The sequence below is a fragment of the Acomys minous genome (genome assembly GCF_964271855.1).
Source record: "Acomys minous genome assembly, chromosome: 4".
Lineage (NCBI taxonomy): Eukaryota > Metazoa > Chordata > Mammalia > Rodentia > Muridae > Acomys > Acomys minous.
In genome coordinates, this window is record NC_140486.1 from 82850719 (window position 1) to 82866428 (window position 15710).

General features: G+C 42.0%; 1 protein-coding gene across 7 annotated transcripts in view; it reads right to left on the reverse strand.

The window, feature by feature from the left end:
* The window catches only part of BOLL (boule homolog, RNA binding protein), an 89599-nt gene extending 76542 nt beyond the window's left edge, over positions 1-13057 (reverse strand). For 2 of the 7 annotated variants that reach the window (XR_014778761.1, XM_084779470.1), the window contains exons 1-3: positions 12835-13054; positions 9516-9683; positions 7105-7196 (exon numbers count right to left, since the gene is read on the reverse strand). Coding sequence is in view for 4 of the 7 variants with exons in the window: in XM_084779470.1 (XP_084635596.1) it covers positions 7105-7196; positions 9516-9683; positions 12835-12855 (281 nt within the window). In the remaining 3 variants the exon portion in view is untranslated. Of the gene's footprint in view, positions 1-7104; positions 7197-9515; positions 9684-11955; positions 12218-12834 lie in introns of those variants that run through there. The other 5 variants (XM_084779469.1, XM_084779467.1, XM_084779468.1 and 2 more) reach the window with 4 other exon arrangements.
* Between the last annotated feature and the right edge of the window lie 2653 nt (positions 13058-15710).

Genomic DNA, 15710 nt, shown 5'->3' on the forward strand with positions numbered 1-15710 from the left:
TGTTTTGTGTCTTACTGTTGCTATTACACACTGTTTTTTTTTTTTTTAATATTATCTGCTTTGTTGTCTACAAATTCATTATTTCTTTCACTTTTCCAATTTGGTGGAATATAAGTCTTAAAAATGTCCTTAATGTTTTTTAATTTCATTGATATCTGTTGCAATCTCTTGCATTAATCTAATTTTGTCAATTTCGGTCTTCTCTTTTTGTTAGCTTGGCTAAGAGCTTATAAATCTTGTTGATCTTTCCAAAATACTCTGTTACATTGGTTCTTTTCCCACTTCCACTTTATTAATTTCTCTCCTGATCTTGATTCTTTGCTTCTACTGACTTTTTTTTGGTTTGTTCTTATTCTTTTCCATTACTACAGGTATATTATTTATTTGAATGTTCCTATATTCAGCTATGAATTTCCTTTTTTATGCCCTCAATTATATTTCATAGGTTTGTGTATGTCATGATTTTACTTTTATTAAATTCTAGAAATTTATTAATTTCCTTAATTTTTTGACAATACAAGCATTATTCTATAAAACTCCATGAGTTCATGTATTATTTAAAGTTTCTCTGAAACAATTTATATCTTTATACCACTCTGCTCAGAATACAAAAATCAGTTTTTCTATATTTGATAAGCCTTGCTTTGTGTCCTATTAAATGATGTATTTTAGAGAAATTTTCATGGGCCAATTTGAAGAAAGCATATTCTTCAGCGTTTCAGTGCAATCGTATGCAGATGTCTGCTAGGTAAATTTGATCTGTGATGTGATTTAATTCCTCTCTGTTCCTGTTTTCTCTTAGAATGATGTATTAGTGAGACTAGAGTTCTGAAATTGTTATTGTGTTAAAGTTAGTCTGTGTCTTTGTACATAAGCAGTTCCTGTTTTATGAAATTAAGTGTGTCAGTGTTTGGTGCATATATGTTTAGAACATTTTCTCTTGATCAATTCTTTCCCTAATCAGTACCAACATTTGCTATCTCTTCTAATTTTGTTCTTAAGTCTTTTTTTTTCAGCTACAGATCAGCAATACTGTTTGCCTTCTAGTTCCATTTGCTTGAATATTTTCTCACCCTTAGATTACACGTCTTAGATGATGGGTGTGTCTTGTAGGTAATAGATTCTTATAGATTCTTTTTTTTTCAAGACAGGGTTTCTCTGTGTAGCCTTGACTGTCCAGGACTCGCTTTGTAGACTGACCTTGAACTCACAGAGATCCGTCTGCCTCTGCCTCCGAAATGCTGGGATTAAAGGTGTGCATCACCATGGCCCAGTTTAGATTCTGTTTTTTAATCCAATCCACTATTCAATCTTTTGACTGTAGAATTTAGTCCACCAATTTTCAAAGTCATCACTGAAAGGTGTATTAATTCTTCTTAGTGTTTGGTCTTCTTTCTATTCTTTAACTATTCTTCTAGTGTGGTTTATTCTTTCCTGTAGTGTCGTATGTTTATTTTCTACTTCCTTCTAAAATATTAAGTTTCTTCTGTAGTGCTGATTAAGTGGTCATAAATTCCTTCTGCTTTTTTTAATCACAGAAAGGAGACATACAGTGGTATGTCTTAATAATTATTAACTTTTCAATGCTTGAAATGCATCATTCCATACTCTCCTGGCTTTAAATTATTAACTTTTCAATGCTTGAAATGCATCATTCCATACTCTCCTGGCTTTAAAGGCTTTTGCAGAGACATCATTGCTGACACGTTTGCCTTTATAGCTGACTTGAGTGTTTCCTCTAGTGACTTCCAATATTTTTCTTCACTTTCTGCCTAGTGTTTTATTTGTAACATGATATGGAGAACTTTTCTGTTCTTGTTTGTTCTGTCTTTTGACACACGTCTTGAGTTCAGATAGTGTTAATTATCGACTTGACAGAATCTAGACTCCCTTCAGGGAGAAGCCTCGGTATGCACCTGAAAGGAATCAGCTTGGGTACGACATCCTTTGGTCGTGCCTGAGGATGACTATCTTTATTAGATTAATTGAGGTGGGAAGACCCGGCCACACCCTGTGGGCATTCACTGCTTTCTCCTTGCTGATGTGGCCACCTGCTTTAAGTTCCCACCACCTTGACTTCCCCACTGTGATGGGCTGTACCCTTGAATTATGAGCCAAAACAAACATTTTGCCCCACTAAGTTGCTCTTGTTAGGATATATTATCACAGTTACACGAAAATAAAGTAAGCTAGATGCTTATCTATTTCTCTAGATTTGGGAAGTTTTCTGCTTTGATTCTATCAAAATTTTTATGCCCTTAGCCTGGAGTTCTTCTCTCTTGACCATCTGTAAAATGTTAAGTTCTGCTACACAGAGCGCACATGTCCTAGTGATGCTCTCTGTTGAATCCTAGCTCATCTCTCTCGGGCTTCATTTGATCCATTCTAGTGGTGAAGCTTCCTTCAGAGTTATCTTTTATCTGACTTTATTGAGTTTTTCCTATTTTCAGTATTTCTTTTTTGTAAATTCCTCTCTCACATTCCATATTAACTTTCCTATTCCAGTCAGCTGTTTATTTACGTTCTACTTAAATCAAGAGTTTATTTTATACTGTTTTGTTTCATTAAACAGTCTTATCTTCCTTGTCTTGAACTTCACCATTTATGATGCAATTGGCATTTTTGGGGTGTGTGGCACTGTGTGATTTTTCACGTTTTTTAATTATCATATTAAGACTTCTGCATTTTGCTGACTAGAATTTTTATGAGCTGTACCCTTTAGGTTTAAACCTCAGTCTATGTGCTCAGGACACTTGGTACAACCTCTTTACTATTACTTCTCCTGGAGTACAGTACTAACTGCAGAAGCAACCATAAACGCTGGGGAGGTCCACGACACAAACGTGACACTAGCTAGTCACATGCAACTTCAGTTAACTACTGGAGGACCAAGAGACTAGGACGGTACAACCAGAATACGAGTTACTAAGCTTAGGAGTAGAATGACTGTTGGCTGGGTAAGGACAGCTATCAGTGTTAGAATGAGGAGGAAAACTGAGGTAGACAAAATATCTGGGAAGGGAAAGTTGGGGAATTTTCAGAGTTTAAATTTTGGAAGGTTACAGTGAATAAGTAAAAATTGAGTAGGCATGGGAAAGAGAGAAACGAGAAGAATGTAAGAATTAAGAATTCAAAGTACAAAATGGGTAGGCTCCTGGGAGGCTACAGGGGGACTCTAGCTGAGAATCCTAGGAGCAGGGAGCATAAAGACTACACCCTCTAACTAGACCAGGACTTGTAGTAGAGGATGGGGAACACCAACCTATCCACCAAAACTTGGACCCAAAATGTGCCCTGCCTAACCAATGCCTCGCCCAACCTGTGACCCATCCCATGGGAACTCTGCGATGCTTCCAGACAAGGGACTAGCATAGGTGTCCACTGAGAGGCTCCACTCATTAGCGGATTGAAACAGATGCTGAGACTCACAGGCAAACATCTGGCAGAGCTCAGGGAGACTTGCGGAAGACTGCAGGAGAAGGATAGAAGGGCGGGGACAGGAACCCCACAAGAAGACCAATAGAGCCAACTAAGCAGGGTCCAGGACTGCTTACAGAGACTGAAGCGCCAACCAAGGACTGTGAATGGGCTGGACCTAAGCCCCCTACATGGATGCAGCAATGGGCGGCTGAGTCTTCATGTGGGACCTCTAGTAAGGCGAGCAGAGACTGTCTCTAGCACAGACTCTTGCCTGCTTTTTGATCACTCCCCCTGGCACGGCTGCCTCACCAGGCCACGGAGGAAGAGGATGCACTGAGTCCTGATGTGACCTGAGCGCTCAGGTGGGTTGACGGGGTGCTCCCCTTTTCTGAGGAGCAGTGGAGCACTCAGGTGGGTTGACGGGGTGCTCCCCTTTTCTGAGGAGCAGTGGAGCACTCAGGTGGGTTGATGGGGTGCTCCCCTTTTCTGAGGAGCAGTAGAGGGGAGATAGGGGAAGGAGGAGGGAGGGTGGGACCGGGGATGTAAAGTGGATAAATAAGTAAATAAAAATTTAATTAATTTAATTAAGAGTTCAAAATAGTAAAATGGGTGGAGTAGCATATAGAACAATCCTATAGCCTAACCAAACACAGTACAAACTAAAACAAGACTACTAAAAAACATTTTTTGCAAGAGCAAAGACTAAGAAATGAAAACAAAACAAACCCAAGAACAACAAAAAGACAAAAGTACAGTAAGAGAGTATACTGAGGTCTGAAAAATCACACTGGCCATATTTTATTTTTGGAAGATGAGTTCTGGGCTCTTTTCCTCACTGAGATGTGCTGCTGAGAGAGGTATGGTCACCAATCTCAGCTTACACTATTACCCAGATTTGGGGATGTGCTGCCCCAGTAGTTTGAACCATTTACTCTTTGGACTAAATTCTTGGCACACCTGTGCTGAGTTAAGCAGTGTATTTCTCAGTCCCCTCCTTGACTTGATCTTTGATTTAGTAGTGCAGTGGGGACAGTGTTCATCAGTGTTTGAGAAGAAGACAAAACAGAGCACCTTGTTTGTTCCCACTGCCCTTAGTAGCAGCCTTGGGAGCCCACCCTCAAATTTGTTTCTGACTTTGTTATTTATGTCTTGAATTATGTTTCTTATGGTACTCATTTGCTTGTCTGCATACAATTTGAAGTCACTGGTCATTTTACGAAAGGCTTTTGAATTTTTTGTTGGGTATTTTACTTACTCTATTTAGACTTGATAATTAAGGAGCTATGATCTTATGGGTGCCCCTTTGCCTTTTCATGCTTCTTGTCATTTATACACCTATTGGTATGGGTATCTCTTCTATTTCTTAAAGAAACCTTCTTCATAAGTAGAATTCTCTTCATGGCTCAATCCCCACTACCACCCACTAAGGAGAAAACAAATAACTAGAACACTAAACCAAGGCAGATGAGAAATATACTTCAAATTGATGGATATTAAATAATATACCACAGGTCAGAGAATGGTCGGAAGGATGGCAGTGTGCAGGCAGGCATGGTGCTGGAGAAATAGCTGAGAGTTCTACATCTGGATCCACAGGCAGCAGGAAGAGAGAGACACTGTACCTGGTTAGGACCTTTGAGAGCCCAAAGCCTACTTCCAGCGACACACTTCCTCTAACAAAGGCCATACCTCCTAATCCTTTCAACTAGCACCACTCCCTGTATAAGCCTATGGGGGCGGTCAGTCTCTTTCAAACCACCACATTCCATTCCCCGGCTCACATAGGCTTACAGCCTTATCATAATGCAAAACGCATTTAGTCTGACTTCAAAAATCCCCATAGTCTATCACAGGTTCAACACCATTCAAAAGTCCAAAGTCCAAAGTCTCTTTTGAGACTCAAGGCAATCTCTTAACTGTAACCCCCGTGAAGTAGGAATCTAAAGGCCTAACATACAATGGCACAGAGTGTATGTTACCATTCTAAAAAGGAGTTAGAGGGGGCATAGTGAGGAAATACTGGGCCAAAGTAAGACCTAAAATAGCAAACTCCAAACTCTGCACCTCCATGTCTGACGTCCAGCTCCTTTCGGCGTTGCTGACTGTAATGCACTCTCCTGGCTGCTTCCATACCACACCTCCAGCTTTCTTCAACAGGTCTCCTACGTCTCTGGCATCTCCCACATCTTGGCGTCTCCAATGAAATCCAGGCTTCACCTTCACAGCTTCGCACAGTGTCCTATCTGGGCCTCCATGCAGGGACACCTCTGGCATATGCCTGGCTTAACAGCTTTTCTTAGCCACAGAGGAAGAGTCCACAACCCTTTTCTTGTATTCTTGACTCTAAAGCCAGAACCATGTGGCTGATGCTGCCAAGCTCTGCTGCCTGCTGAGACTGGAACTTGGCCCTTTTGTTCAAACACATTTGTACCAGCTTTTTAGTTCCTTTCCACAAGGTGAAAGCTTGCCCTGAGGTCACCACTTCCTTTATATCACTTAACGTCAGGTGTTTCTTAAACTACTCTTTACATCTCCTTGAGCACTGGACTTGGCTCCATTCCTTCCTGGTGCTTCTTTTCACCTCAAACTGCACATTTTGTACTTTTCCTTGCTCAGCCTGCTCCTTCTCATTGTACATCTCTGTGTGACTGCTGATAACAATGCAACAGAGTCAATACCAGGCTGTCTTGAAATTTCCTCTGCCAACACTAATATTCCAAAACTCTTCATTTAGCCTCAGGCAAATTTTTGGGCCAGGGCAGAAAGCGTCCACTGTCGTCTGTGTTTCTGCTAGTATAACCCATTAAGGCCCGCTTAAAGCATTCGAGTGGCTTCCTATCTGCCAATAAGCAGCATGGTCAGGCCGGTAACAGCAATGCCCTGCTCCCTGGTACCAACTTCTGTCTTAGCCAGTGTTCGATGGCTGTGGAAAGACACCATGACCATGGCAATTCTTAAAAAGGAAAGCATGTAATTGGGGCTTGTTTACAGTTTCCCACTGTCCTCATGGTGGGAGGGATGGTGGCATGCAGGCAGACATGGTGCTGGGAGAGAGGCCAAGAGTTCTACATCTGGATCCTCAGACAGCAGGGAGAGAGAGAGGTACTGGGCCTGGTTTGGTCTTCTGAAAGCCAAACCCCACCCCAAATGCCACTCTCCTAACCCTTTCTAATTGTGCCACTCTGGTGACCAAGCACTCCACTGCGTGAGCCCGTGGAAGCCATTCTCTCAGACCACCGTGATTCTTCCTGACCTGACAAGCAACCATTCTCAGTAGAGTGGCACTTCTCATTTGCCCTTGACTAGATTCTGAGCCGCAGAGCACAGATTTTCTTTGGGGTTAGCAGTTTTCAAATACACTCTCTTATAGTTTAAATTGCATTCATATACAATCCCAAAATCACCCGTTTCTTTAGCTACTATACATTCGCCCCTCAACATTTTTTGTCATATTATACTAAATGGCTACTCTGTCCATGCAAAAGTATGTTTTTAGATAAAGAAATACTATAGAGTCCCTTTTTACTGCCACCAACACAGACACATGCACAGATAATGCAACTTTATGAGAAAAGGGGGCACAGAGTTCCCTACTAAAAATGGAAACAAAGTATTTTAGTATACAAAACCTAACCCAACAAAACACAAATTATTATTCTATATATTATGTGCAATGATACTAACCCTTTGGACACTCCAGCTCTGTCATTAACAATCTTCACTTCTTTTACAGACCCATACTGGGAAAAAAATTTTCTTAAATCATTTTCATTTGTCTAGTGACATAAAAAGAAAACATTAAGAAACATTTTAATCAATAAAAGATGAAACAACTCTGATGCCTGTTGTGGAGACATAAACATAAAAATCAAGTTGAAAAGTACCTCTCATCATTATAAAATAGGTAAAAATCATGGTTACTTAAATGTATGTACTTTGCTGTATGTAGTAGTAAGTAGCTAAATTATATATATATATATACATACATACATACATACATATATATACCCATATATATGTATAAAAATCAAAGTCAAATTATTTTAAACTAAAACTGCAAAGAATGCTAACTATGTAAAGGAATCTTTTAGGGACTTTAAGAATGCTAATTTGGATTACATGTATTAAACCCAGCAGCCTGTATTAGAGTCACTTTATAATAATCAACATATCCTTTAGGAAGACTAAGGTCTTAGCAAAGAAATAATAGCTCCCTAAATACTTGTACTTTCTACAACAAATCACAAAGTGATTATAATATTTTAAATTAGATACTTCATCTGTACTCAACATACATTTTAGTAAACTACAGACATTATGATGACAAAATAAAATTAGAGTAACAGCCATAATGTTTGAGATGTGTACAGTCAGGAGAAAGTCAATGTGATTGAACTTGAAAGAGGGATAGTTTTTAGGCTTCAAAAAATTAAGAGGTTTAAAGAGTCTGAGACTGATACTATAGAAAATTATTTCCTCACCAGCCATTATTTGTGGTTTTGAAAAAGATATTTCTTAAGGGAAAAAATTCCTTTACCTTAATGCTATGGGTACATAGAAACAATGACATCTAAGATTCATATTGTCTTTGATGTGCTTTAGTGACTTACATGAAAATGTACTTTACTGAATACTTATTTAATAAAAGCTCACTATGATGGCCAGCCACAGAGGATGCAGAGACAGGTGGATCTCTGTGAGTTCAAGGCCAGTCTGGTATACAAAATGAGTCCATGACAGCCGAGGGCACACAGAGATACCATGTCTTGAAAAACAAAACAAAGTTTATTACAATGTTTAATATGAATGAATTCTAAGGAGGAATACCCATATTTCCATAGTACAAAAAAATCTTTCAAAAGGGAAGTATTTTATAAAGCATTGTATAGTGAAACAATCATATATTTAAGAACCATTATTTTGGCAAATACATTAAGTATAACATTTTTCTTAAGTAAAGGAAAAAGTAATTTCATGTAAATTGCAGTAAGAGTATGTGGAAATAAGGTGTGTGTCAAAAATCACACATAACAGCACATTTTGTTATAAAAGCATCTCTCCCTATAATTTCTAATACCTGAACTTAGAAATATTCTTATAAATCCCTTTGGAAGGTGTGTGTGTGTGTGTGTGTGTGTGTGTGTGTGTGTGTGTGTGTGTGTAGACTGAATTCAGGGCCTACAAGCTAAGCAAACCTCTATCATTGAGTTAAATCCTCAGCTTATGTAAGGGTATTTGATTAAAATTATCTACGTAGGGCTGGAGAGATGGCTCAGGGGTTAAGAGCATGGTCTGCTCTTCCAGAGGCCCTGAGTTCAATTCCCAGCAACCACATGGTGGCTCACAACCATCTATAATGTGATCTGATGTATACTGTATACATAATAAATAAATCTTTAAAAAATATCTATGTATACTTTTCCTGTACATATCTACTACTACCTCTTATATAGAAATACTGCGAATCATTTCAACTATGCTTATCTGAAAGAGTAAAACATCTCATGAGCTGATTAAGCACAATTTTGTACAGATTCTCTATTTGTACCACAAGGCATTTTAAATGATCAGATTAAAAATGCTATCAAAGAAAGCTTTTTGTAAAAAATTGAAGTCTACAACATTACTTAGGAATGCAAGAATAAAGGTTGGGATAAAAACACACAGTTTTACAAGAATAAAATCTTTAGATTTTTCACTTGAAAACTGAAATACTCAATTATCTAATCAATTGGAGCATCATATAAGAAAGTATACTTGAAGTATGTGGAAAAATGAGTATAGATCAATGAGTAAGAAAAGTAGATTAGTTAAAAACAAAGAAGGAAGGAACGGTCGATTTTAGACTCATTCCACCAGTAACAAGGGGCATACAGCAAGTAAAGAAACGTCAATTTCCTTGAATGTGAGACTAGACAAATATACATACATAAATTAACCTACGTTATTGCTGAAAGGGTTATTTGTATTTAAACTAAGACAATGTGAAGCCTATTAACCAATATGTAATTAACCAAATATAATTTTTATAGCTGTATTAGGAAATAATTGTTGAAAAATTCTACTGTAAAGAAAAGGGAAACACTCTTTCCCACCTCATTGCATCCACAGATAGATACCTTAAAGTCAATTCCTCCTACAAAGATGCGATTAGGGATCACTGTTCCATATCTTGGGGCACTTGTTGGGTTATTCAAAGGCACAGGTGACACAGGATTAGGGGATGGAGATAATGAATCTGTTTGCGTCTGGTTTGTTGTTTGCTGTAAAATAAAGTCATTTTAAACTTTCAGCATTGGGCATGAATTTTAATGCATGACTACCAAAATGATCATTTAGGCAAAATGTCATATATTAGACTTGACATTTATTCCAAAATTATGAAGATTATAATTAGAGTTCATAGCTTTTGGGGGAAATAAAAAATGAAATAAAGCACTCTAGAGAAGTGCTTGCTATTAATCATACTACTCAAACACACTCAGAGTAATTATGAGGTGCGCTATTTGTTAAGGAATAACACTAAATTCCTATAGAAGTCAGGGAAAAAAGAAGACCCAGATGGATGGAGATGCTTTGCACCAGCCATCTTGTCCAGGTGTTCAAAGTTGGCCTGGCATCACAGGCGGTGGTGTTCTCTTATTAACACAACATCAGCATCAGGCAAGGTCGCTGTAATTATGATAGATCAGGATTTAAAGAAGCATTCTTTAATCATGTCTGAATACCGATAAGAAAAGCACTGTCCAAACTATGAGATTTACTGAACATTACTCCTCTTTATCAATCTTACTTTAAAATATTAACATAATCATAGAAATAGTCCTATTTCTTCACAAAATCTATTCCAGGTAAAGCCCTTGTCTCTGAAATCCTAAGTCTCAAGTCTATATTGTATAAATCAAGCTCTCAACACCTGAGAGGCCCCTTGGGATACTTTCTTCCTAGTTCCAATGACTTCACAGACAACTCAATTACCTTGTTTCTCGTATTCTTTGGCTAAAGAGCATTGACAAATTAATAAACTGGGATAATTTTAGCCTAGGAGTTAAAATTTCATGTACATGTATATACCTATTTGGAAATTAGTTGGTCTTTAAGAAAGACCTAACTGGGTGAAGTGGCACATGGTTCAACTCCCTCCCATACCAAAAAAACTGAGCTCAGGCTGGGTAGTGATGGCACATGCCTTTGATCCCAGCACTGGGGAAGCTGAGGAAAACCCATCCCCGAGTTCAAGGCCAGCCTGGTCTATAGAATAAGTTCCAGGACAGCCAAGGCTACAGAGAAACCCTGTCTTGAAAAACCAAAAAAGAATTGAGGTTGGTATCAGTCTACTATGCTCATATTTCTAAAGTGGAAAGCATTATAGACCAGTATCAGTGTCTAACCCTTTGCATACTGTCAAGCAAATGGACTTGTAATGTAAAACAGACCAAAAAAAAAAAAAACCCGTAAAGAAACACATTAAAAATGTTATTATTAATTTTCTTTCTGGGAAGATTAAACAGACTTCTGAGACAGTCTAACATACTAAGTAATTACAAAATACTAAAGTTCAATGTCAGCTGAGAAGCATTACACCCAAGTTTCAGTGTAGATAGTAGAGCAGTTCTTCTCCATTTTATTGGCCAACAAAAGCACTCTTAGAAGTCCCTGTGATTAAAAAAGCCAAATTTCCTGTCCTTGTGAATATTATGTCATAGTACAGATAAACACAATATATGGCATGTTAATGGGAAGAAATAGATTAATAGTATGTAATACTAATAGAACTCATAGTAATTATTATTTCTATTTCAATAAAGGAAACCTCTAATTGAAAATAGTACCAATAAAATTCTAGAAAATACTGTATTGTCAGAAAAAACCATACCAACTTTAAGCTAAACATTGTATAGAATTTGTTAAACAATAAAAGTCTTCACAAAATTCTTTAAAATCAAAGGAGTTCAGTGGATGAAATCAGTCCCAAGTGGAGAGAACTCAGGCTACTCACTGATAAAAAGAAAAAAAATAATACTAATTCTTTTTTTTTTTTTAAAGCAATCAATTCGCTTCACTCCAAGTTTTAAAGGCTCATGTTGTGGATATAACATTTTTATTATTTGCCTCTTTCTTATACATATCTGCCTGTCACTTTGCATAGTCCAGTAATATTCACTAGGACAGTAAGTTTGTCTACTTTTTTAAAAATCACTGAGTCATGTAAAAAATATTACATAGTAAGAGTTCAATGTGTATTTGTTGAACATATGAACAAATAGATCATCGCTCTGGAGACCTGCTATAATATTCTAGACCACATTTTATTGTTAGGGGCCACAGGGCTCAGATACGGCTAGCATCTAAGTTCCTTTGAGATTATCGGTGATTTCTGACAACCGAGGAAACCTCTAGCCGTCAACCGTTTGAAAGCGTGGAGGTATGCGCCCTCTGCTTCCTGGTCAAGCTTTGACCTCGGAAGAGTTTATTACGACACTCTTCAAAAAGTAACGCGGGCCCCGGTGCCCCCTTCTCTGGGGGGAGCTTCACCTCGAAATGGACCACCTTTGCAAAGACAACAGGAAGAGGTGGGCTAACCGTCGCAGTCACCGCCTCGGTGCTCCTTCCCCTCTGAGGCCAGCAGGCAGAGGCGATGGGGCAAATGGCCGGGTTGACAACGTCCTCAGGCTCTCTTGGGTCATCGTGAACTGGGGCACTGACGCGAGGGTCCCCCCCCTCCCCACCAAAGTGCGGGAGGGAAAAGAAGGCCAGCCAGCGAGAAATTTTGCCAGGCAGACCCGCCAGCAGCGGTGGCGGGAACCCTCAACGGCACCTACCACGCGCTGCCCGCCACGCACGGTGGGTCTCAGGCCTGGCGTTGGCGCATGCTGATTGGCTGCCGGCCGGGAACGGGGCGGGGCTTGGCGGCACGTTACCAGGCTACGCTGGGGGAAGTGGGGAGGGCGGTGGTGGTCCTGGGGGGGTGGGGTAGGGATTTGGCGGAGGGGAGCCCGCTAGGCCCCAAGCCCGACTCAGGCTCGACGACCGACCGGGGCGGGCAGGCAGGCGGCGCGCGTAGACCAGGCTTATCGCGGGGCGGAGCGTCGACGGCCCCGCAACTCGTGGCCGCGGGCAGCCGAAAGTGGGGGCGGGCGACCGTCGAGGGCGCTGCAGTCCGGGCGGGAAATATTGCCGCGCATTGAGCGTGGAGGGCTGAACGGGGATCCCGGCCCCGGGCCCCGCGGTCCACTCCACGGCCGTTTCCCGGGGGCCGCCCACCCACCCTCCCGGACACCCCGACGGCCCCCCCCGCCCCCAAGCACCGCGCTCCTTCCCAACCGAACAGCGAGCGTTTCGCTTGGTCTCCAAAGCACACCTTTCCAGCCCCACCGAGGCCGGGCCGCGCAGGACCCAGACCCCAGCACTCACCGCCCGGGACTCGGTCTCCATCTTTCCCCTCCAACTCTTCCGAGAGGCAGGAGGCGCGGCGGCGGCGAAGCTCCAGTTGGAAGGCGCGACGGCGGCGGCGGCGGGAAGCGAGCCGGCGCGGCTCCCGTCGGGGACTCGCTCCCCCTGGCGGCGGCGGCGGCGGCTGCAGCGGCGCAGGCTCTGAGCTGGGCGAGCGGGACTGAGGGGGGCGGGGGAGGCGCCGTGCGCAAGTTCCCCCCCCGGGGTGGCGCCGGGGCGGCGGGACAGACCGCTCGACCTGCGGGGCGGGCGGCGGCGGCGGCGGGGCGGATGCGCTCGCTTCCCGGGGCCGGCGAGCAGCTGCGGGCCGCACGCCGTCGCCGGACCGCGGACTTCCGAGGGCTGACAGGAAGACAGTTTCCACGTGCAAATTCCGCTCCCCCTCCAGGAGCCGCACGCAGAAGCCGCGGGAGGAAGTCACCGCTCGCTCGCAGCACCTGCTGTCTCTGTCACTCACGCCTTGCCGGGCTGGGCGGGGCAGCGCAGCGCAGGCCAGAGGGTAGGGTAGCTGTCCTGTGCCCCTGAGAGAAGGAGGGGCTGGGAGCTAGGCTAATGCATTTAATCCCAGCACGTGGGAGGCTGAGGCAGGAGGATTTCTGAGTTCAGGGTCAGCTTGGTCTATATAGCGAAGTCCAGGACAGTTAAGGGCTACACAGTGAGACCCTGACTCACCACCATGCCAACTACCCTATACTTAAAAAAAAAAAAGCGGGGGCGGGGCTAAGGGACAGAAGCCATCTTCATTAGGCTTGCCCCCACAGTTTTGAGGATCTCTTGAAAAACTGCTTTGCAAGGATTGTTTCTGAAAGGTGGCCGAGAGCCCAGCTTATCTCTTAAGTGGCATGGAATTACTGTTTAGATAAGCTCAGGTAGTAAGGGCTGTCATTATTGTAAGCGACCATCTATCATGGGCCCATTTTATTTCAGGCACAATGCTGTAATGGTCGTTTCTCATGCTCATCCTCCCAATAGAGTTGAATCATAGATGGGTAAGTACTTTGGTCAGGGTCGAAAGCTGTACGTTTAACCCTAGCACTGTGCAATGCAAGTTCTTCATTTTAAGGAGCTGGCTATGTTTTTAAGCCGTTAGCATCCACAACTGTTAGAAGTTACATCTGTGAAAACTTGTGTATTTTGTATTGTAAACTTTGTCTTCAAAGTAAGCAGCAACAATATTAATATTCTTGTGTCCAAAGATTAGCTATTAAAAAGAAATATCTAAAAGCTTAGGTATTCAGAAAAAAAAAAGGAAACAATTTTTGTTAATTTTAGGTGAAACGTCCTAAAAGTTGTCATACACTTCTTCAGACAGTTTAAACTCATTTCCCCAAGTTTCAGTTTCTGTGGAAAAAGAAAATAAAAATGCATTCAGATTTAGGTGCATATTCTCGAATTGACCTTTGGGCCCCCCTCCACCCCCAGTAGTAATGAGAGATTTGAGCGATAATACTAACCTCTTTCTGCCTAAGATGTTTTCTTTCCTGGTAAACAGAGTTACCTCTGAAGGGTGCATCTTCTAGAAGAGGGCACGTGACACAGGAGGCATTTGGTCTGACATAATGAGCAAAACTGAGAGAGCAGTGACTGTGTCCCAAGGCCTGTATCCATGCTAGGGGAGATACCACACTTCTCTGTTCAGCGTCTCTTTCACTTTTTATCCAAAAGGATCCTTAAAAATACTTGGCCAGCCTCGTCTACAGAGAGAGTCTAGGGCAGTGTGTAACAGAGAAACCCTGTCTCAAAAAACCAAATAGCACCAACCAAAACCAAAACCACAACAAAAATACTTGGCTGAATCACACAAAATTATGCGATCCAATTTAGTAGATGGATGTAGAGTTCTTCTGCTCAGCTACGGAAAGGGGATGTTCAGACACTAGTCCTCAAGGTGTCTGAGTGCAGAAGAGGCCAGGCGTGGTGTGTGGGCCTGCATTCCCAGTTACCCGGGAGGCCGAAGCAGGAGGCTCTCTGGAGCCCACACTGTGAGACCAGTCTGGGTAATGTCTGATGTCATCTCAGTAAATAAGTAAATTATAAGGGGAGAAAAGACCAACTCATACGAATGGTGGTTGTATTCAAATATGCTCACAATGAATAAGATACAAGCAAAACAGAAGATACGTGGACTACAGTCAATGCACTGGTATCAGTGGCAGGGCTGGGAATGGTCATCCTTTAAGCTGCAGTGCTGTCCTGGGAGGACATGAGAGGGCTATATACATTCTTAGTAATTTTTTTCTTGTCAGAGTTTTGCAGTGTAGCTCACTGGCCTAGCACCATATATAGCGTAAGCTGGCCTGTGCCTCACGCTCACTCTGCTTCTGCCATGATTATTGCAATTACGTGAGTGTGAGCACCACACCTGGAATTTCTATTGAAATATCATTAAAACATTAAAAGTAATTGCACTGATGTGTGTATGTGTGTACGCATGCACAGGGATGTGAGGACAACCTGTGGGAGTTGGTTCCCTTTCTCAGGCTGTCTGGCTTGGTGGCAAATGCCATTGCCATGTCGCCAGCCACTGCTTTGTCTCTGCCTTACCGTCTCTTTCTTCCCAATTGGAATGTGAGTCTTGGGAGAAGTAAAGGTGACTCTTGTCATGATGTCAGTAAGGCTTGGAGGTAGTTTTCAAGACTTGATTCTATCTGACTCCTTTGCACAATATACTCCTCTCTTTTTTTTAAGAAATAATTTTTATTTAATTTTATCTTATGTGCATTGGTATGGGGGCAAGAGTGTCAGATCCCTTGGAACTGGAATTACAGACAGTTGTGAGCTGCCATGTGGGTGCTGGGAATTGAACCCAGATCCTTTGGAAGAGCAGACAGTGCTCT